General features: G+C 39.3%; 2 protein-coding genes across 3 annotated transcripts; one reads left to right on the top strand and one right to left on the bottom strand.

Annotated features, from left to right (window-relative positions):
• Nucleotides 1-1,730: 1,730 nt before the first annotated feature.
• slc20a1b (solute carrier family 20 member 1b) lies at nucleotides 1,731-13,932 on the bottom strand. Of its 2 annotated transcripts, none has more exons than XM_026219463.1 (11): nucleotides 13,637-13,932; nucleotides 11,802-12,542; nucleotides 11,552-11,692; nucleotides 11,343-11,428; nucleotides 11,112-11,208; nucleotides 7,103-7,222; nucleotides 4,904-5,128; nucleotides 4,261-4,807; nucleotides 3,978-4,163; nucleotides 3,790-3,874; nucleotides 1,731-3,670 (listed from the first exon to the last, which is right to left on the bottom strand). In XM_026219463.1, exons 2-11 carry the CDS (start codon nucleotides 12,142-12,144, stop codon nucleotides 3,509-3,511), a joined length of 1,992 nt encoding a protein of 663 aa, XP_026075248.1. In that variant the 5' UTR covers nucleotides 12,145-12,542; nucleotides 13,637-13,932; the 3' UTR covers nucleotides 1,731-3,508. The 2 variants fall into 2 exon arrangements, with proteins under 2 accessions (XP_026075248.1, XP_026075247.1); XM_026219462.1 differs by having other exon boundaries at nucleotides 4,261-4,810; nucleotides 13,637-13,931.
• Nucleotides 13,933-15,164: 1,232 nt separating this feature from the next.
• Nucleotides 15,165-21,864, top strand: LOC113054133 (stAR-related lipid transfer protein 7, mitochondrial-like). The gene is made up of 8 exons (XM_026219481.1): nucleotides 15,165-16,172; nucleotides 16,534-16,694; nucleotides 16,772-16,821; nucleotides 17,618-17,728; nucleotides 18,262-18,344; nucleotides 18,435-18,534; nucleotides 18,620-18,704; nucleotides 19,587-21,864. Exons 1-8 carry the CDS (start codon nucleotides 15,721-15,723, stop codon nucleotides 19,748-19,750), a joined length of 1,206 nt encoding a protein of 401 aa, XP_026075266.1. The 5' UTR covers nucleotides 15,165-15,720; the 3' UTR covers nucleotides 19,751-21,864.
• Nucleotides 21,865-22,068: the final 204 nt, after the last annotated feature.

Here is a 22,068-nt window from a genome sequence, read left to right as displayed (position 1 = left end):
GTATTTTGGCCTGTTTTATGACTATATTAAGAGTTGATGCATTTAGTGTTTAAAAGCTAGCTCAATAATGCTACATTAATAAAGTAGTTTCTTTTTAATATAGACACCAAAGTGTATTGTTTTTGCAGAAAAAGTAATTTCTCTGTTCAAAAGTTTAGACTTTTTAATTGTAAAAGTTTTCTTAAATGTTCAAAATATGGAAGTTAGCAAGTTAGTTTTTGCAATATGATGTTTTAGAAAAAAATAGAATAAATGGAAAGTTTAAGAATAAGGGTCAAGACTCTTTGCAAATGTATTGTGTTTCGATAGAAAGACAGAAGGATAGACTATCCTTTAAAAAAAAGTTCTTTAATTGATTTTTGGAATATATCCTTTTTGACAAAGGCTCTCACGGAATGTTTGATGTTTGTTTTGACGTAGGAGCGAACACCGGAAGTGACGCGCCCACAGGTAGGTCGAGCTCTGTGGAGATCTTTCTTTTACTGTCTATGGTGGAGATCCATTCATCACCACACGAGGGCGACAGTGCGCCACTCACTACATTATTTACCGTGCTCACTACGTTCCATTATTTGTATTTATAATTAAAGAAAATAGTTAGTGGTCTAAAACGTGTCCATTTTATTCATCAATGTGGTATTTCGCTGTAACTGAATGGATGATTTTGACTCTTGACCACTTATTTTATATCCTTTCCTTGTTTCTAGTCCTGATCGATTGTGTTTTGTTCTTTTCTAGAACACAGTGAGCAGGTTGGAGAGAATAATGTGGAAAGTTCTGGTGAGTTGTTAGCAAATTAAATCAAAAGTATGTGCTGAAGACGGAATCTTACAAAATGCCAAATATACAAAAATAATAATAATAATATATTTATATCTATATATCCACATGTGACCTTTCTTTCTAGAAGATTCCAGTGAGGAAGAATATGGTGGAATTTATGCCATCTAACATCTTAAAACTTTATACATCATATTGCAAAATGTCTAACCTACTGTCTGTAACTCACGGACAAAAACGTGTTGTGACCGATCACAGAATTTCTTTTCTCAAATAAAGACTGTAATCACTGGAGGGTGTCCAGCGTTCATGTAAATGCTTGGCTGCAGGTGAGTGTAATAACAGATGATTGAATGGCTTCTTAGAGGCAACAGTCTGAGTAGCAGATGGAGGCAGTGTTACAACATATCTAGGACTGTTATCCAGGCCAACGCCGTCTACAGTCCTTGGGTGCTCAGTTAAGCTTTATTTATATCATCTGCATTGTCCCTAGTTTATTTTTGGACCAAAGATGCATCATTGCCCGTCCCCAAATTCCCCAAACTGATGAGCACAAGCTGATTTACTGCATAGAGCAGCAATAATTTACTGCAGTTATAAAGAATAAAACTAAAAAGACTCAAACTCTCAAGAAATACTTTTGTAATTGAGTGAAATGTCAATAGTTTTGTTGCTAAATGCATGGCTTGTCCGATACAATTATTTTAAATGGTCAATTTTAACCTAGTGTTTTGTCCAAAAAATAATAAATTGAACACCATTTAGGATCGGGGATCTACACATACACATAAAACTGTCAAAACAATTTTAGGAGAAAATGCAGAGGAATCATGCACTCCTTGCCCATATATAGCATAAAATGTAGAATTATATTACTATAAAATATATTATTTCTTAAGTGATATGGTACACAAAATTATTACTTCTATTTAAATGAAATAGACAAAGACTTGATATTGAAAAAGGCATTTATTCTTTTTATCCCCAAAGCCAAGTGGACAACAAATTGCTTCTTTTTCTCTTTGGTTTAAAAAAAAAAAACAAAAAAACAGACAGAACATCCTTAAGGCAACTACAGCAAATGAGAAAATTTCATAACCAAATTAAGCATTCACAAATGGTGGCTTCACAGAGGTGCAGATGGAGCTACGTCTACCTTCAGTCCCAACCATCATTTAACACCACTGTCCCACACCTACCTAATGAAGAGTGTAAGTCATTTGTGTTGCTGTAGGGCTTACAATAGCAACCCATTGTAAAATATATACATATACTGTTGTTCATATTGGTATACATTCCTCAGAAGTACTAGTGAAGCAGGTCTATGAGAAGCCTGGAACAGATGAGTTAACACCACTCCTCAAGTTTTACAGGAATGCTAATGCTCTCAAAACTAGCACACGGATACTTCACTCTCTTCACGTTTAATTCACCGTTTCTGATGTCAAGAGTCACAGCAAGGCATTACTGTAATACTCTAAAAGGGAAGAGGCTCACTGGTTGTTTTTAAACATCAGAAAAAGGGCTTTTATAAAACTTTGTCTAAAAACAAATGGTTGCCAAATTCATTTTGGCAGGGGCACACTTTGAATAATTAACTTAAGCTCTATTAATCCCTGGAGTAACTCTGGCCAGCACTGCACTGGTGAACACAAGTTTGCGTATCCAAGTAACACTTCATCCTTATGCAAATACAACAACCTTTGGTGACGGAGTACAATGGGCCATAATCCACCAAATGGAGTTCAAATGTCTACAGCAAACATTTGGGGACGTGCTGCATTTGAGGGAGTAGCCAGGAGCATGCTAATTCCAGCAGAGCGTTTCTGTGCTTTAAGAAAGCATGAATCTTTGCGGTAGCTGTGGAGAGGTTTAACTGCATCTCTAAGCACAGACTGGTCCGTTGTAGTTGTTATTAGACACTGGGCGAAGCAGAGCAAATATTAACCAGATCAGTTACACTGGTGTATAACACCAAAAGAAGAATTGTATATTCTGTAAACTACTGAAGAAAATAGGACTAAAAGAATAACATCTTTTTGGTTGACCAAGAGGCTCGTTTTGTAGTGTAACCTACAAAAGAATAAAAAAAGACATTTGGAAAAGGACACTAAAACTGTATTAAGGAACATGATGTGAGCAACCAATTTATTTCGCTAATCAACCCTCACAAGACTTTGCTAAAAATGTGGTTGGTCAGAAGGCTCTATTCGTGGCCAGCTTTGAGTTAGTCAGGTCTGCTTAAAAAAAAAAAAATGGGGGAAATTAAATCATACCAAATGCATCAGAAGGAAAAAATTCCTCTTCCCCAAATTCTTTGCACCAAAACACTGCTTCTCTAAGGAACTCAAATTAGGAAAGTAATGAGAAATCTGTCAAATGAATGCTAATACTGCATTGTAATTGTTAACACACCTTAAAAAAAAAACAATTACATAATTACATGTAATTTGACATATTTACAAGAGGAAATTTAAATGGCAACCATTCTAGTTTTGAAGACATTTTCTTCTCTGGCCTATGGTATGTGTCCTGGTGCAATGCACACAAATCAATAGACTAAAAATGTTGCAGCCAGGAATCAGAGGCTATCGAAATGGGCCTTTTTCATCCCTCACTCATCACAAGGATGATGAAGGGTAGAGAAGCAAACAGACAGAAGGTTGAAATATACCCTCCATCTCTCTCTGGGGCTCCCGTTAAGCTGAGAGGGAAGTAGAGCAGACTTTCAAGGCCTCAGAATGACATGGGTGAACAGGGCCATGATGGCCGCGCTGATAAGGCCAGAAATTGGCACAGTGACAAACCAGGCCATGAAGATGTTTCTGAACAGTCGCCAGTCCACTGCCTTCTTGGAGCGCAGCCAACCGACAGCCACCACTGACCCGACCTAAAAGCAAAAAAAAAAAAAAAAAAAATACAACAAGTTGTAGTAAGCAATCTCATTCAAATAGTCTCTGTCTAAGACTTGATTTGCATTGGTTTGTTTTGCATACAGGCCCGTCTTACCTTGCAGTGAGTGGTGGAAACTGGAAGACCAATGTTGGAAGCAACCACAACAGTGACGGCTGAGGCGAGTTCAATGCTGAAACCACTGAAATTAAACAAAGCATTGTTTAGGGAAGTCTGCCAGTTGGGAGGTTGTGCTCTGTACAGCAGGTGCTGTCTGATGTGACAACATGGATGTGTGTTTATACCTAGACGGGGTGATGGGGGTCAGGTCCTTGCCCATGGTTTGGATGACTCTACGGCCCCAGACCCACAAACCGACACAGATGCCAACTCCTCCATACAGTAGCAACCAGATTGGAGTTGGTGCACTAGATATAACCGACCCACTCTCATAGACCAGCCACAGGGCAACCAGGGGACCAATTGCGTTACTGAAAACCAAAGAGAAGTTAAATTGTTTGAAGTGCTTAAGATTGTAAAGCATTCTTAAATCTATTTTGAGCACCGTGCAGTACAATGCTGCATTACCTGACATCATTTCCTCCATGAGCAAAGGAGCCAAAGCAAGCAGTGAGAATCTGAAGGAACTGGAAGAGCATCGACACTTCAGGTCTGTCAGCATCGGTCCTTTCCTCCTCCAAAGAACTACGGCTGCTCCCAGCGTCACCGTCAGCAATCTCCAAAGCAACCTCACCATCACCCAGACCTTCAGGTGCACCATTATCTGCCACTGCGTTGCAGTAACTCGTGTAGCTGTCCATGCGGATGCGCTTTCTCTCTTGGGTGTTGGCTTTTTCCTCGTCTCCATCTTCGGAAGCATGGAAGTCAGCTTCTTTGGGCTTGAAGTCTCCGTGCATGCCGATGATGGCCATAGTGTAGGAGGTGTAGCTGTTGTTGCGACGGATGGGCCGGTCGCCACCCTCCCCCATGCAGTCTCCCACTTTTGCCAAATGGAGTTTATGCAGCAGATCCTTGTAGAGGCCAGAGTCCTTGTGAACTGTGTGGTACTGAGAGTAACCATTGCTAGGAACGTGTGTGGGGCCATTGGTGAAATGAACATGGGCCGTCTTCGCAGCTGCTGAAAACAGAATCAAGTTACATGATTGATCTTCGACAAAAACAGTAAACGTATGTCATAACTGGCATGGATTGTGAGGCCCTACAGACTTACCACTGCCCGTCTCTGACTCTTTGAAGTCCTTTTGATCGGTGTCATCTGAATCGCCAATATCAAAAGTGACCTTGCGGTCCTCAGAAAGAGGTGGTGCCGAGGGGATGCTAGACGGCAGGGCACTGTACTCCTCAGGGACAGGTTTCAGGATGGGACTGTGAGCTTCATGCAGCTCCCTCTTCTCCATCAGAGGACTCTCAGAGGGACTGCAAGACTTTACTTCACCTGTGTATCAAATTAGTCAGTCAGTTATTTCCACATCATTTAATTTAACCTTAGGGTCAAAAATGCATAAATTTACTATTTAAAAAAAAAATAAAAAATTTGTATTAACATTAAATAGAGAACCCTAATCAGTTGAGTAAAGGCCAGTCTGATCAATCGTTTGTGACAAGTACAAAGGCCGGTAAGCACTTTACTCACTGGCAGTTCACATGGCCATCACATGAGCGCTTGATTCTATAAACTTTTCACAGGCAAACACTGTTTGCTTAAATTGTCACTAACCCTACATTTCAAGGACAGCATGATATAACTCCGGGTCCATCGTCCACTGATCTTCTCATAAGTGTCAAATCACACGCTTTCTAATTTTCTACTAGCCTGAACTACGTTCCTGTCAACACCTCAGCTGGACCATGGTTATCCGACCAATTAGTGCATCTCTATGACCTAATTAGAGTGTCAATGCACAGCCACACTATTCACCTTTAGATATATATATAAAAAGACTAGATGACTAACAGACTGTCCTAGTTCAAAACTGGTATTTCTTAAAAGTGCAGTTTATGTAAGAATAGTTTGTGCTTTTGTTCGTTATGTGATTTGAGGATTAAAAAACATATGCTTGCCAATAAACTTGTTACTGTGAACTGTAACTGAGATCACAGCTGTTAAAATACTTTTTACTACATTTCACAACTTTAAACGAATAAACACTGTACTTTTGCATGGTATGAACAAGGATAATTTAAACAAAAGAAAACCCAACATAGAGTTAACAGAGCTTAATTATTACTGAATACAGAACATTCCTTTAAAGAGTATATTGTCTTTCTAAGTGTCTGATTAAAACTGCTGTTCATCTTTAATCTGCAGGGTACTATCCCCAATGAACAACTGGTTCTTGACCTAAGGCTAATAAACCTTGCAAGTCCACATATTGCGGTCCAGACTTTTTTAGGGTCTGAAAAAAAAACCTTCAAAAGGTTGATTTGTTGTTATATTTTGAAGTGTAATGCAAAAACATCTGTAATTGGCCCAACTAAGCCATTGAGGCACCCCACCCAATCATCTTTTGCCGTGTTTCCACCTAAATTACCAGGAACAACTGTACCAACTTGTTTTTTTTCAAAGGAACCTTTTTCCTCCCCGACCTGTTGCTTTCTGCGTTTCCATTGCAGTCTAAAGTACTGTGACGATTAGGCAAATAGTCTGGTGACGTAGTTCTGTGCGCACTTCTCAATATAAAGTAAACAAATTTCAGACTTGCATCCTCGGTAGTTCTGACTTTGTGAGTTCGACACAGGAGTGTGATCTCCCTCAGACGGGAGGACGCAAGTCTGGTAATTCTGCAAACAGCAGCATACTTGATAGCATTAGTCAGCTGGCCTTGGCTACTGCAATTTTCCTCACTGTAGATTTACAATAAGATGAAATATCAAACACCACTGCCTCCTTTCGTTTTCATTTAAACATTAATAGCCGCAGAAATGTAGTTCAGGGAAATGTGTATATAATGTTAGCTACATTACAATGAAATGAAATATACAGTATTGCCTCTATTTTCATTTTAACATTAAACAAAGACAAAAGATTACCAAAACAAATTATTTTTTGTTTAACCATTTTTAAATGGTTTAAAAAATGTCCAAACATTTTTAAATATGAGCTGTCTTTATAACTAAACCACAGATTTGAGTTTTAAACAATTACTTCCTCGCCTGAAATACTTTGGTTCCTGCTGTAGAAACACCCCAAGTACCAGCCCAAAGTTCCTTGTTCCTGGGTAAAGGTCCAGTGGTGAAAACGCGGCTTTTCTTTTCAGTAATCTATTTAGCAACTGTTATGCTACCCAGTTGTGCTCTGGAAATGACACTGTGCCACTAGATATGACTCATAGCGCTATTGCTAATGATTACATCGATTTTATGGTTTACAGGGTTAGAATTAACACAAAGACTGAAGACAGATACTTACATTCAATCTTCTTCTTGAGCCGAGGGCAGACAGCAAACCAAACGATGATAGCAGTGACCACTGCCAAGCCAATGGAAATGAGCAGCACTCCCCACCAGGGCAGCTTGTCAAAGCCCAGCACTGCAGTCCCATCGTTCACAGGCGAAAAGGAACCAAGAGGGATGTTGAGGGGAAAAAAGAAATGAAAGGTGCTTTTGAGACAAAAGGCCAGCATGTGCTACCTTCAACATAAACAGCATTAGGGAACAGACAGGGACACTGTGGATTCCTGGATGTTGGTAATGGTGTTGGAGTTAAACCATAATAATTCCTAAGAAGTGGATTTACTGCATCTAAAAGTAGCTAACACCCATTTCAAAGAAAATAAAAGCATGTTTAGAGAAAAATACTTCAGCCACAGGCTCTCGTTTATCATTATCAGTTAGAAGAGGAGCATTCAAAAAATTTTTTTTACTTGCTCCACATGTTTAGAAGTCCATAGAAACACAAAACTACCACTACAACCAAGCATCAAATATCTTGGTCACATTCGGAATGCAAGTACAAGGCCTGTCCTCTTACATAACACTTCAGGGAAGTAAATGTGAACAGCAGCAGCAAACGCTGCAGTGACACAAGCCGTTGTACCATATGGTCAGCAAGCGTGAGCAGCCTTTTAAGGTATCACGGCAAAGGCTATCCTTTGGGAGGACGGGTGGAAAAATATAATAATATATCGTGACCACTCCTGCAGAAAGGTTATATCTGAGCCAAGACTGCAGTGCTAGCTGCAGTGATGAAGAATGTGCACTGCATGCTTAAGGAAGTGCGCTGGCTGAATTTCCACCATTCATGAATTTCTCATGGGGTCCCAAGCCACAGACAATGAAATGTGTCAACATAGGTTCACGAGACCAAAAACAAGGTGAAAAAAAGGTATTGTAAATATTTAGAGGAAGTTTGCCCCCACACCCCCCCACAAAAACACCACCCTGTATTGGGTAGGGCTATAAAAAAAAATAAAGACAGGTTGAGAGATGAGAGGGAGCAATGGGGCATAAACTCTGCTGCAGGGAATGCCGTGCCACTGCGTGCTAAGGTTATGCAACTTTAGTTCAATCTCAGGAGACAAGACACCAGGAATGTCTAACTCTTTCAACAGAGGTCTGAGGTACATGAGGGAGGAACAGCTGAACGTTCCAAAACCCAAATGACTTCGCAGCAACAGTTGTGGCCAGAAGAGGGGAAGGGGGTGAATAAAGGTCAATGAATAGTATGGCAGTCTGGTAAAGTTCCTGCTCACTGTGTGAGAATTCATGCTCACATCAATATAGTTTGACAAACACTGCCCCAAAAAAGGGGAGCAGCCATACCACAAACATGCAGTGGGATGAATGAATGGAAGAGGATTCATTTCCTGCTTCACCTCACAATAAAATCTGCTATCCCATGGTCTTTATAACACAATAACACAAGTTTTTCCAGACACTATCAGCACTATACCTCAACACGGTGACGGGCTAATGATGATTTGAGTCATTGTGGACTGGGCACTGATGTTTATGCCAACTATGCCGGTAGTGGTCTTTGACTGACATGCATTGTTAAAGTTCCAAGCATTTTTTTTTATAACTAACAGGTCATGAAAAAATTGTATGGTGTCCTAAAATTCTACCTTTGTAGCACTACCAAGATATTGTTTGGTGTCTGTTGAGAAACACCCAGTTTTTTTATGCCTGCCACCAAGTCTAGTAAACACAAATGAATCACGCTTTAAACAAAAAGTTCTTTTTGACACTGTAAACGGTTTTGACTCATACGGAATAAGGAGAATATAAAAACATTCCGTTTCAAATGCACAAAGTATGTTACTGCTGCCTTTCATGTTTGTTTTTGTATCCCCAGGGGAACCAAAACGCACCACTGTCTGTTTTTCCAAAGGAGAAGCAGACCGGAAAACTAGCATTGAAGTACTGGGGGCGGTAGGGTTTAGCCAATAACCATGGCCCTTATTCTCGAATTAGGAATATGAATAATACAAATTAAAGCCAGAATACACAATAAAACTTACAAATCTAAAAGGATTTTAAAACACATGGCATCAGACATCTGATGATGTATCTGAATGGCTACAGAAAAAGAAATGGGCATAATACATTAACATGAGGTTCACACACTACCAGACTATCAAATCGTTGACAACACAACAAACTAACACTAAAACATGTGCCTTGTTGCTAGGAGACAGATGAAAACAATGAATTCTAAAATTGGCTTAAAATATCAAACAAGTTTGATCTCCGCTGACTGGATGGAAATCTGTGCCCACGTTTTTTTCTTAGAAATATGGCAACTGTGCCTGCACAGAATCTGTAGACTGGCTCTGACACTTTGCAACTAGTAAAGATTCTTCAAGATAGAAAATTGGAGCAAAAATCTGGGCAAAAGTAATATTGTTTTTTCCAACCTTTAAGAGAAGTTCTTTAAGAGAAGTAAAAACTAGTTGACATTAGAAATTAGAACAAACGAGTAATTGCTGGTTGACTGAGGTCTCAAATGCTGAGGGCTGCTGACATCAAAAAACAGAATGAGGGCTTGTGTGTCATCTGTATTTTGCATGGGAAGAACTTTCCAGGCACTTTGGTTGCGTCAGTACGTCTGTGAGCTGAAACTGGGGGCAGGGGTGGGCTATAGAACATATTAACAGTGTTGAGAGGCACCATGTTCGGGGAAGGGGATTATTAGGAGCGGATCGCTGACATGATGTGCAAATCACACCTATATCTCACATGGCAAAGCTAGTTTGAACGGATTCAACTTTTTGTACAGTATGCAAGTTGGAATGTGTTGTCATGCTCATACTGCACAAACGGTTAAAACAAAACCAGAAGAACGAGGTGTTCCAAGTACCAGCGCAAACACACCGCTTCGAGGAACTCCACCTAGTTACATACTGACTGAAATTTTACAGGGCATGTGCACCTGCATTCAGCTCCCTTCAGAAGACTTCAGCTCATCCCCCCCGTCCTGTCCTGGAAGACGCTCTGAATTACCAGAACCTGAGTGAACTGCCTTAAACAGGCTGAGAATGGGAGGAGTTAAGAGACTGTGGATCTGGTTCCTTTAAAGCTAATCCAACAGCAGATGACATGACGATGTCATGAAGTGTGGCCAAAGATCAGGATAAGCTTGAGGTTAAGATGTCTCTAATATGGCAAACTGCATTGACCTAAATCGGTGTGTGAGATGATGAGAGGATGTGTCCTTGTCCTGATGTGCTCAAACAACTCACATGATATGTCAGCGGATGAATTTGGCTGAATTCAAATTACTCATTTATGTACTTGACTTAAGGAATTTATTTAAAAAAAAAGCTAATTTCCATAAGTAACTTGCATAACTATAGACTGTCCAAATAATAACTTTCTCTGAAGCCCTACATGTTGCATTAGGATGTATAAGGCAGAAGGTATGCATGTTGCTATGTGAATGTGTGCATGTTTGCTGCACCTAGCTGTGACTACATAAAATGTGCCCACCTGGGAGTGCATGTGTACACACTCCGAGGGTGCATATCATGTCATACTCTGGCCTGAAGCCTTCATTCAATGGCCCAGGCCAGTTGACTTCTTGAATTATTGAGCCCTGTGGGTAAGAGAAAACAAAAAGGAGCAAAGGTTGCTCATTTAAAAAGGCTTCAAATTCAAAAGAATTCAGAGCCCAACAGTTAAAGGCACTCAAAAAACATGGTGCTTTCTCTACTGTGGTTGATGGTTCATTTTGATGGGCATTTATTCTTTATTCCACTGTTTTTTTTTTCTCTCCTAAGATGGAGAAGGAAAAACTCTCCGATTGAGGTCATAAATACAGACATCACACGTCCGTGTCATGAGTGCTCCACTGAGTTCTCCAGAGCCCAGTGGTTAAACACTGCTTTGCCTTAAGCACTGTAAACACAGTCTGGCAGAATCTGGGCATCTGGTTAGGGCGTTAATGGGCATGCAAAAGGCAGATGTAGAGCACTACTTACTCGGTGCTCCAGTAAACATGATGGAGAACAGGTTGATTCCCATTGTAACAGCATAGAAGAATGGCAGGGCCCTCAGACCATTGGGCACTGGATCTTTCTGCAAAGAACAAAGTAGAGACTGTTATCCATCACCCAGTTTTGGTGTAATTTTATTCTATATTCTTCTCATTCTACATCCAAATAATTCATTAAGACCTGAAAAAGTCTGAAAGACTAGATCATTTTATTTACCTTTTGCAAGATGAAAATGCGAACAAAGTAGAAAAGAACTGCAGACATTATGCCAGAGAGGACAGGTGAGAGGAACCAAGAAGCAACTGTAAGAGACCAAAGAACACCGATATGTAAAGAAACATAGACATCACCGGTTTCTTGAATGGCGTAATACTCACACATGTGCAACTACAAATGAATCGTCCTTGTGAATGCAGCTGACTCACCAATTCTAAGAAGCTCCAGCCATTTGACGCCTTGCTGACCTTTGGCGACCAGTGAAAAGCCAATGGTAGCTCCCACAATGCAATGGGTCCCAGAAATAGGAAGCTTCAGAAAAGAGGCAAGCAACTGCCAAGCAGCAGAGCCTTAAGGGCATTGAAAACATAAAACTTAAGAGAAAACTCAATTTCATGTAATAAAACAATTAATTAATGCTATATAACATATGAGCATTAAGCTTCATAAACCCCTCACCAAACATAGCACTGACTGATCCAGCCATCAACACATGCTCTGAGCCGTTGTACATGGTCACGTCGATAATGCCTTTGCGGATGGTCTCGCTGACTTTGGCTCCAATCAGCACAGATCCCAGTGTCTCAAATACAGTAGCAAGAATGCAGGCCTGCCTAAGTGTAACTACACCTGATCCCACTGCTGTACCAAACGAGTTGGCGACATCATTAGCACCCACTGAAAAGGCCAGGATAAACGCTATGATGAACCCTACGATTAGGAGCCATAGATAATCCGACAGATTCACTTGAGCGGCAAGAGTGCTCAAAATCGTAACCGTGGCCAGAGTTGTCGACACCATTGTGGGTTGATGGTTTTCAAGTTATACAGGAACAAAAAAAAAAAAGGCTTCACTATCTTACAGGGAATAGAACCAAATATGTATAAATAAAGCAGCAGCACACGGGATATTTTAATCCCAAGATAATGGAGGTACTAGTGTTTCTAAATCTGTTTTCTGCCTCAGACCTACCTTCGCCCCTTCGCTAAACCAGCAAATCAAAGCAATCCAGACACCAGAGAGAGAATCTGTACTGCTCTACACTGATATGTTACGTTAAGGGAGAGGGTGGAGTGAGGGCCTATTGCTATCCTCTGAATAGACTAGATCTTTTACAATTTGTTTTGGCTTGGGTAATTAGGCAGACAGAGCGAACATCCATTGTGCAACTGACACCGTGAGTGAATGGTAGCTCATTCCTGGAAAAAGAAGAGAGAGAGAAAAAAGTGGGAAGGTTCCCATGTTATGCAACAATTTCACTATAGAGGGGCCAGAACTTGTAGGTTATTATATTACACACTAAAAACATTTAATATAATGTTTAATTCTTTTTTGCATATAGCGGAACTGAAGGTCTAGAAAAAACTTTCACTGTACAAAAAGGGGGCGCACCGAGAACACAGAATGAATGCATGTATGATCATACAACAAAACTCAGACCAAATGGTAACCGATGGCTTATGACTACAATGAACCAAGCCAACACATTCGAGGAACAATATGTACACACACAAAAAGAAAAAGAAAGTGATTAAAGTCAATCGGACCACTTTGTTTTACAAGCCCGGGAAGGCAGTACTCTGATTAATACTTTAAGCTCTTTGACAGCAAACAGACACAAGTAACGTTATTCAAATGAAGCCTTCAGCGCACTGGTGTCATGTGGCTTTCCAGCACATTCCTGCAATGTAGCCTTTAATGGCAAAGACACGCAGGGAATCCGTGATGAAACGCGGATGATTGTCACTCCAGGGCTGTTTGAGCTAGTTCTCCACGCTCGCGCGCAGGACACGCACTTCCTCGCTAACGTTAGCTTGAGGAACCATAAAAGAACAACCCTAAAAACGAAAATTTTAAACAGCCACAATTCGCTGATTTCAATATTAAAATAAAATAACACACTACTTCAGAGCAGAATTTTTTTAAAGCTCTTAGTTCAACGAGGCGATGTGCGTTTTTGCTGTGCGCGTCGGCTCCGCGCTAACGTTACACGTGTCGTCATTCATTCACACACGCTAACAGCCAATATAACGTTATAAATCAAAATTACTTTACCGAAACACCAAAATAACGCAAAAAATAAAATTTGACAGATGAAAGAACATATATCAGTGGCACTGTGGTATTAACTAGTCGTAAAGATACCCTGGTGTTTTTTCCACGCGAGTCACCTGACAAAGCCACGAGCTCGCTCGCGCTCATTTTAACAGTTCAAATTTGACAACGAACAAATTTCGATAAAACAAATATTACTTACTGCCAACTAGAAAGGGAAAAAATACTTTTTACTCACCACTCAAACAAAAAAGTCGATAAATGTCGATTTAGATATTTTTGACAATGCAGCCCGCCCAGTCAACTTCCCCTTACCGCGCGCGCGGGGTGATCGATAATAAACGCTCTCGCTTCTAACTTAGCACTAACATCGGGTAAATAAAATCAGTTCGAAGCTTAAGACTACAAACAAGACACTGTTCGTTTGTTTAAGTTCTTGAATCAATGAAAAACTTGCAAAAAAAAAAAAAAAACGCTCTCAGCCGGCTTCAGTTGATGAGTTCCTGCTTGTCCAGGCAACACATTTATCATCCGACTCTGAGGGCGGGGCTGTCTTCAGGGGATAGTGACGTAGAACAGTGCGAACAGTAAACCCCGCCCTCTGACATTATTTGGTGATAACTATAGGAGAAAAAAGGTTTACTTTACACAGCACCTTGTGAAAAAAATAATTATTTTTTTTATTAAATAATTTAATTGATATTAAGTTATATTCCTAATTTTATTTTTCGAAAATTAAATCTACATTTTTTTAGAATATATATATTCACAAATGTGTTCACAAATATCTAAGAAGTCGAGTCTGTTTCTATAATGCAGTCTCTTAATTATTAAAAAATGGGACAGAGTAGAGTCATTGTGTATACAATTTAAACGTTGTCCTAAACCTAAATTGATGTCTGTTGGTAATTATTAAAGGTAATGTGCTCGACTGTCAGATTACAAAGGCATCTCTTGTTTTCCGTATTTGCATCTTCTGACACTAATTTTATCCAGTTCCTCTCGTTGGTTATCTGAAGTCATGGGATAGACTGAGATGAAGCTAAAGTGATGCTGCAAGCTGTGCTATAACTCCCCCACGTGGCCACAGAAAAAAAAAGTTACTTCAATGGAATATTTCTCCTTGTCCTCAGGAGTACAGGATTTATGTACTTCAGATATATAGGCCATTTATTGCCCATGTGAAATAATAACGACAGGAGTTATTATTTGAGACAGACAGACAGACAGACAGACAGACAGACAGACAGACAGACAGATAGATAGATAGATAGATAGATAGATAGATAGATAGATAGATAGATAGATAGATAGATAGATAGATAGATAGATGAAAGCTGGAAGTTCAGTAGACAAATCTAGACTTATGTCTACGCATGGATTTTAATAAAAAAGTTTATTAGATAATAAATTACTTGATAGTTTTGATGACTTACCTATTACTCCAAAATGTGACGAATAATGTTGTAATAATATATAATTAGTAAATGTACATATCTACTTATCTTAATTATGATTACTCTGCATGGAATAAGGGTTTCATTATTTCATAGTTGCAGCACGGACTAGACACGTGGTTAATCTGTTTAACCTTTAAATTGTTGGGGACCACCATTGGGTTGACTTGAGGTGAGTCATGTAAACATGCTGGTTGGTGTAGGGGGACGACCAACGAAGACAGACAGCCATATTACCCTATTAGAATGAGAGCTGCATCCTCAACGTATGAGTCAGCCAATAGAAACTCGAAAAAAGAGAAGGGCGTGGCCAACAGGGATGTTCAACGCTGCTCGCTCGTACTCCACTAGAGAGGTGTGAGGGCATGACGCTAACGCACGAGAATAAAAGTAAGATTAATTTAAGGATAGGAATACGAAAACAATTTATCTGTTATAAAACATCGTGTATGACATACATTTTTTAAAGATTCGAGTTGTTGTCGTTGATTTGATCACAGTTTGCCCGCCGTTGCATGTCATTGAATGTTGGCTAGCTAACGTTAGTCAGTTGATCTGTTATCGCAGTTGTTGGCAAATATCGAATCGTTTGTTTATCTAGTGAATTTCTATGATAGCGTTTCATAACATGAGTTGATAAACATATTTATTTTTTACTCGTGCGTTTTAGTTGTCCATTAAAACCTGTCGTTAAGTAAATTGCGAGATAATCGCTAGTGCACGTCAACTTGGCATTGCGTTGCACTTGTCTCAGTCCTCTGAATACATGGAAACTAATCTGTATTATAAAGCTTTGTTTTTTTAGCTAAAAAGTTCACGTCAAAGTTAAATAAAAAAAAATCGATTCGTAGTTCTAGAAACAAAGATGTTCCCCTCTGTCCAGCAACGCTATTTGTGCAATATAGGGGCCAGATCTGTCCGACTGCAAAGCTTCAGATCTTTTAAACTAAGTGGAGCGATAAGAAGCACACCGTGGAGTTTGTCGTGTCTGGGTGAGCGCGTGGGCCTGCTGCTGTCATGGCTCCAAAAAGCAGGAAGAGGAACGCATAAGCTGGCCTGCGACGAAAAGAAGAAGGCGAGACTATTGTCTATATTCGCCAACCATTGTAGTTTTGTGACGGGCCAGAGGCTGAGAAGGGCCTTCCAGATCGGAGAGTTGTACTCAAACCTGTACTCTGAGAGGAGCAGGTGGACGCTCGTGGGACACATATGGAGGCGCCTGCAGAGCAAACACGCCCCCACCGGAAAACTGATAGCAGCACTGGCTGGGGTCTTCATGTGGGAAGACCAGAGGATTGGAGATGACGAGCTGAAAAGGTACTTCCTTCACTTCTGGACTGTTCATGTGGTGCTATTTGTAAATTTGGGAATAAGACACATAATGTGCCCCTATGATCTGACTGATATTCACACTTGTTAAGCTCTACAGTTAAGCTTTGTAAACAAAATCCTCATAGCATCGTCCTTCTATTAACCAATCAGAAACGCTCTCTAGCTGTCAATCACTTTCCGTGTTCAGATGTTATGACATCAGATTGGCTGTTATGGCTTTAGAGGGTGTGGTTTTGAAGAGGGGCAATGCGCAGTTTAGCCAAGTTTAGTTTGTGGCACGTTTGTTATTATTTTATCTATTCTGCATTATTGTGGTTAAAGCAGCTCTTCTGTACTTGCACTTCAGGTGTGCATGGGAGCTGCAAGCACTGGAGTCAGTGAGAAGCCAGAAAGTGAACCCAAAGACAGCCGTGCACGTGGATCCAGGCTGGGAGGTGGTGGTGGAGAAGAAGAACTTAAGGGTGTGGAGGAGACCCATCCAGGGGAGCCATCTTTTTGAATACAGAGGTATGTTCTAAATGCTAAAACCGTTTGTCCAGTCCTATTCAGACAACAGATTCACATGTCTGGCTCTCGTGTTACAGTGTTTGGTTCATATGCAGACGTCACTCCCCGGCAATTCTTCAATGTTCAGGTACTAAATAATTTAATATTAAGTGCTTGAGTGTCACTTTGCTAGTAAGATTTTAAAGACATGACCTGAACCAGTCACATGTGCCTGTATGAGATCCTGAGCATGCCACCATTCATTTTTATATTTAATACTGAATATTAATTTTGTACAAGAAAAATTTCAATGCTTATTTGCATGCTGTTTACCTATTATTACTTGAGGAGTATAAAAAGTAAAAAAGCAAGCAGAATCACTAAATTATAGATAATAAAAAAAATAAAAAGAAGTTTTAACAGGTCAGCAGTCTAATGTTCTGCAGGCACACATTTACTTCTCTGAACTCATGAATAACTTCTTACTCTCATATATTCCCCTGTAAATGTAAGGGACTAATAAGATTCCAGTTACTGTTCCTAAAAAATATACTTTAGACAAATTTCACATTCAACAGCAAATATGTAATGAAAACCATAATATTTAAATCTAATTGACTGCAGTAATGTTTCTGTTGCGCTCCACCTGCTTGTGACCCATAACGTTTAAAACAAATGAGTAAAATGTAAGTTATACACTGAAGAAAGCACAATGCATTTTGTGTTGTCTTGTTATTTGGTGTGGGATTTAGTGTCTAAGACAGACAGCATGTGTTTCACACCAGAAGCGAGAGTTGGCAACCCTTTTGCATGTTTCAGGCGTCACCTGCCTTTGCACTTCGCTTGTTAAAGATGTTATATCTTGTGTGTGCATGTGGTTAGTATCTGCTGTTAGTATTTGAATGTTATATTTAGACTCTCCCAAATATTTCCCTTTACTCCAGTTGGACACGGAGTACAGAAAGAAGTGGGACGCGCTGGTCATCAAACTGGAAGTGGTGGACAGGGACGTCAACACTGGCACCGAGGTCATTCATTGGGCCACGCATTTTCCAGTAAGCTCAAGTTCTACACTGCCTGTTGTCACAACAAGAAAACATCCTTCTGATTTTTGCAGTGGACAGTTAATGGGCTCGAATTATCAGAAGTGTAATCTAGTACTATTTGGCTGAAGATTTAAAAGCTATTAAACTAAATCTTCTTTCTGTCATCAGTCCACCATGCTGAATTCATTTTCATTGTTAAAGAATTGATTGATTAAGAAGTTACAATCCTTCAAAAACCTAATAGGATTTTGATTGGCTTTAAAATCCAAGTAAACAGCATTTTATATAGGTATTTATATATAAAAAAGGTTGATTCTTAACAGCTACTGTATTATATTCCCAAATGCAAGGGCTTATGGGTATTCACAACAGCCTTTTTTTTATCAGTTTTAGTTTAAGTATTTATTTTAAAGCTGAAGAACATGTAGTTATTTTGAATGAGTTATAATTGGTTGGTGTAAACCTCATTTTATATTCTGTTAGTATTTACAGTGTTGTTTAACAGCAGTTCGTATTATAATTTGTTGACCTTTCCTGTGCAGTATCCCATGTACTCCAGAGACTATGTCTATGTGCGCCGATATCACGTTGACCTGGAGAACAACTTAATGATCTTAGTCTCCAGGTATCTGTTGTTGCCATTTTATAGGAATTATTTAGTGACATTTTAATTAGTGTGTCCTGGATATTAAGTGTGTTTGCTTTCTCTGTCCAGAGCCATCAAACACCCTAATCTCCCAGAGACCCAGGAGTTCGTCCGAGTTCACTCTTACCAGTCCAAGATGGTGATCCGCCCACACCGGTCATTTGACGAGGTGAGAATAGGGAATCTCCACTGTGTCCATCTGTCTGCGATTGGTCTTAGTTTGCAGTCTTAAGCTAGTTATCTTGTCTCAACAGAATGGCTTTGATTACCTGCTGACTTACAGCGATGATCCCCAGACGGTCTTCCCTCGCTATTGCGTCAGCTGGATGGTGTCTAGCGGTGAGCCATCTGTTTTGTTAACTCATACTTTTTTTTTTAATATGCAGGGTTTTCATGTGTCCTGGAAAATTGATGACCAGTCATGAAAAATAAGAGAAAATGTCAAATTTCCTGGAAAATCTTGTTGTTTTGTTGTTTTTTTTTATATAGTTGTGTTTTCCTTTAGCCGAGAAGGAACCATTTACCGCTGGCCCTAAAAGAAAAAAAAATCTTCTAAACGCACAAACGGAAACCAGTTCTTTTGTTTTCTTTCAGCTGATCTCAGTTCCGGACTTGCACACAAACTGTATTGCTAGCATTTTCCAAAATGTAATTTGTGTGGAAATACAAAAACTGTAAATGGCACGTTTACAGAGGCCAGAGATAAATGCAAAGAGGGGAAAATACTGTAGCTGGCAGAGCAAACTCACTGTTCATGATGCACAAAATATTGGAAGAAAATCCTTAATATTGAATTAAGTAATGGGGGGGGGGGGTTAAAAATGAAGGGAACTGAGGGAAATTTAGTCTTGATGAATGTTTGTTGTTAAGTTGTCAAGCAAATTGTTAACTTGTTAATTAATAATTTTTATTGTTGTCAAAAGAAGGCTATTAGTACTTTTGTACCAAGTCGATACTGAAATAAAATAATAAAAAAAATGTCAAATTTTGACCCCCTTCCAAATTATTACTCGTATCGTTGAAGTCACTACCTGATTTCCTAAACCTAACCCCACACCTACTCTCAAACCTACAAATAATAGGGGGCTGTTGGAGGTCTTTGAATTTCACAGATGAATTGGCTGCCATCATGAAAGTCCATGTTCATTAATTCTGCCCTTTCTGCAGCTGCTGCTTCTTGACACCTGTTTGCGATGATTTCAATTCCTCTCTATCTCACAGGCATGCCAGACTTCCTGGAGAAGCTTCACAGCGCTGCACTCAGAGCTAAAAACATGGACGTCGGAGTCCAGGACTACGTCAGCATCATAAAACCTACCCAACCCACCCAAGAGCGACTAGCTGATAATGCTCACACCGGTGGCCCGAGTCAGATCTACGCCTGAGCGACTGGATACAGCGATTGATGTACTGTTGAAAAATGACCTGGAACAGAACATTTTTTTGCTTATGGGGTCATTATTTGAATCCACAAATTCAAACCATCTATTCCCAAAATTCATCTATGCCAGTCCTGCACTAGCTGTCATACTGAGCACTCACATCCCCCATTTCATGTGCTGTTAGTTTGCTTCCTCTTTCTGCAGGGTGCGTCTAAACCAAACTGCTGAGATGAGCCAAAATAATGGCATTTATTAATTGTAGATTCTCCTGCCAAAGCAGCATTTCACTCCACATTTAAATCATCAGAATCAATCATGCTGTTGAGAAGCTGATAAACAACAGAAGCATGCACACACCCTACCAGGAAGCCATTTTTTTGTTTGTTTCTACTGTGGTGAGCTGCTCTCAGCTGAACCAGATCGAGTCCCCATCGTCCTCATTTACCGTGTGAATGTTCACTGCCAGTAAACCCCAAACAGCCTTCACAGGATCACCAGAACCTCTGGAAACACGAGAGAGGTGTGTCTTCTGCCAACCGCAACATCCTCACGATCAGGCTCAGATTCCTCCTGCGCTCTAGAGGGCTGTTTGAAGTATAATGCATCTTTTCTACTCTGAACTCTTGAACAGCAAATGAGGACACTGTGACTTGATGTATTTTGTGCAAGTGCAAATAATTTTATAATTTTTATTTTTTTTTTGTTATCGGGCATCCACTGTAATGGGATTGTCTGTGTTATACATGTTTACTTGAGAGAAAAAAAAAAGAATTGATACAGTCCAACTTAGCTCGTTCAGATTACACTGCACTTGATCGACCTCTAGACATAAATCTAGATTGTTGTCCTGTTTTGGTCTCCGTCCCATGCTTTGACCTATATTTCATACTGATGTATGTAGTGACGCCAGTGAAGTTATTCATACAGTAGCACTACAGTCTGCTGCGTGGAGGAAACATATGTAAATGATCTGAGGAAAGGTACATGCATCTTGTGTCAGTTTTATCTTTATGGCCTTTCCAGAGGAACATTTCAAATGAAAGCAGATCTTTCGAATCCTAAGGACAGATTTTTTTTGGTAGATGTGCAAATATGTACTCTTGTGTGACATCCAGATGTCCTCTGTTTGAATGAGGTTAGCACTTGATAATGGCATGACGTTTTTTGTTACATGAGTGGTAACTAAATATCTTAATTTCAAAAGGAATTATGTTGCACTTGAAATGTGAATGGTCCCAAAGACGCAGTGTTGAGTTAGATGATAATGACATCCATATAATCAAGCATGCGAATCTTCAGTTTTTAATATCTGCTCTTTACTGAAGGTGCAAGTAAACCTCAGCATCTTGTTCACTATTGTTCAATATGAAATTAATTCCCTCTTTTTTTTTGTTATGTCCTTATTTCGGTAATTTAGTCAGAATTACCATTTCGCACTATTCTGTTAGGGTTCATCATAAAAAGACATGGCCTAGATATATTTGTGTGAGTTTAACATTTAGATAGAACTGCCCTGTTTACATCCCAATGTGTTTAAGGAGAAAAAAGATAGCAAAAAAATAATAATAATAATAAAAGTTTTTTTTTAAGATTTTTTTTTAAAGGTGGAGATGATCGATGTCTCATGTTTAAAACTATTGTTCACCGCGGTCAGTCAAAAGATACTTCAGAAGGTCTTCTTTTATTTAATAATACAAATGTATAGATTTTTATTTTTTCTAAATTTATACTCTATTGACATCATTTACCACAGAAAATAGGTTTGATTTGTACAATAGATTGGAAAAACGTTAAAGAGGTACATGTTGAAAAGATGTACTGTGCTATTGCATAATGACAATTTTATTATTATTATTTTTTACACCTTAACACAAATAGAAATATATAACCAGTCTTGTTCCGTTTCCCAAAAATAATAATTTCCATGCAAATTACATTGGTCCACTCATCCTGAATATGGTTGTGGAGCACAATGCTTTCTGCCATTTCATCTTAAGCATCATGCTAAAAAATGCATTTTCTTCAGCTTATGATTTGAGCTTGTTTTGTTTTTTGCAACAATATGAAAATGATCTATCCAATTCATTAATTGTTGACAATAAAATAATTCGGAATAATTTTTGAGTCTTGTTTCATTTTCTTAATGTAGGTATAGTGTCGAAGACTGTGACCTTCAAAAACAGCAGTAAATCTGATGTTTTAATAGCTTTTAATCATAATATGCAGCCACTTCTGGGAACAACAGAATAAAATGTAAGTCCTATAAAAATTTTCATAGATAGACTGCATTTATTTAATAGTCTTGATATGTATTAATGGTG

This window comes from Carassius auratus, chromosome 35 (genome assembly GCF_003368295.1).
Source record: "Carassius auratus strain Wakin chromosome 35, ASM336829v1, whole genome shotgun sequence".
Lineage (NCBI taxonomy): Eukaryota > Metazoa > Chordata > Actinopteri > Cypriniformes > Cyprinidae > Carassius > Carassius auratus.
The sequence above is the reverse complement of the archived record's forward strand: the minus strand, read 5'-3'. Positions and strand labels throughout refer to the sequence as shown.

Bases quoted from the DNA above. Each gene is read 5' to 3' on its own strand.
- slc20a1b (XM_026219462.1), bottom strand. From the start codon at position 12,144: ATGGTGTCGACAACTCTGGCCACGGTTACGATTTTGAGCACTCTTGCC. The intron at 11,693-11,801 runs GTGAGGGGTTTA...AATGCCCTTAAG, and splicing joins ATCAGTCAGTGCTATGTTTG to GCTCTGCTGCTTGGCAGTTG. The intron at 7,223-11,111 runs GTAAGTAGTGCT...ATGGGACTGCAG, and splicing joins CATGTTTACTGGAGCACCGA to TGCTGGGCTTTGACAAGCTG.
- LOC113054133 (XM_026219481.1), top strand. From the start codon at position 15,721: ATGTTCCCCTCTGTCCAGCAACGCTATTTGTGCAATATAGGGGCCAGA. The intron at 16,173-16,533 runs GTACTTCCTTCA...CTTGCACTTCAG, and splicing joins GGAGATGACGAGCTGAAAAG to GTGTGCATGGGAGCTGCAAG. The intron at 18,535-18,619 runs GTGAGAATAGGG...TTGTCTCAACAG, and splicing joins CACACCGGTCATTTGACGAG to AATGGCTTTGATTACCTGCT.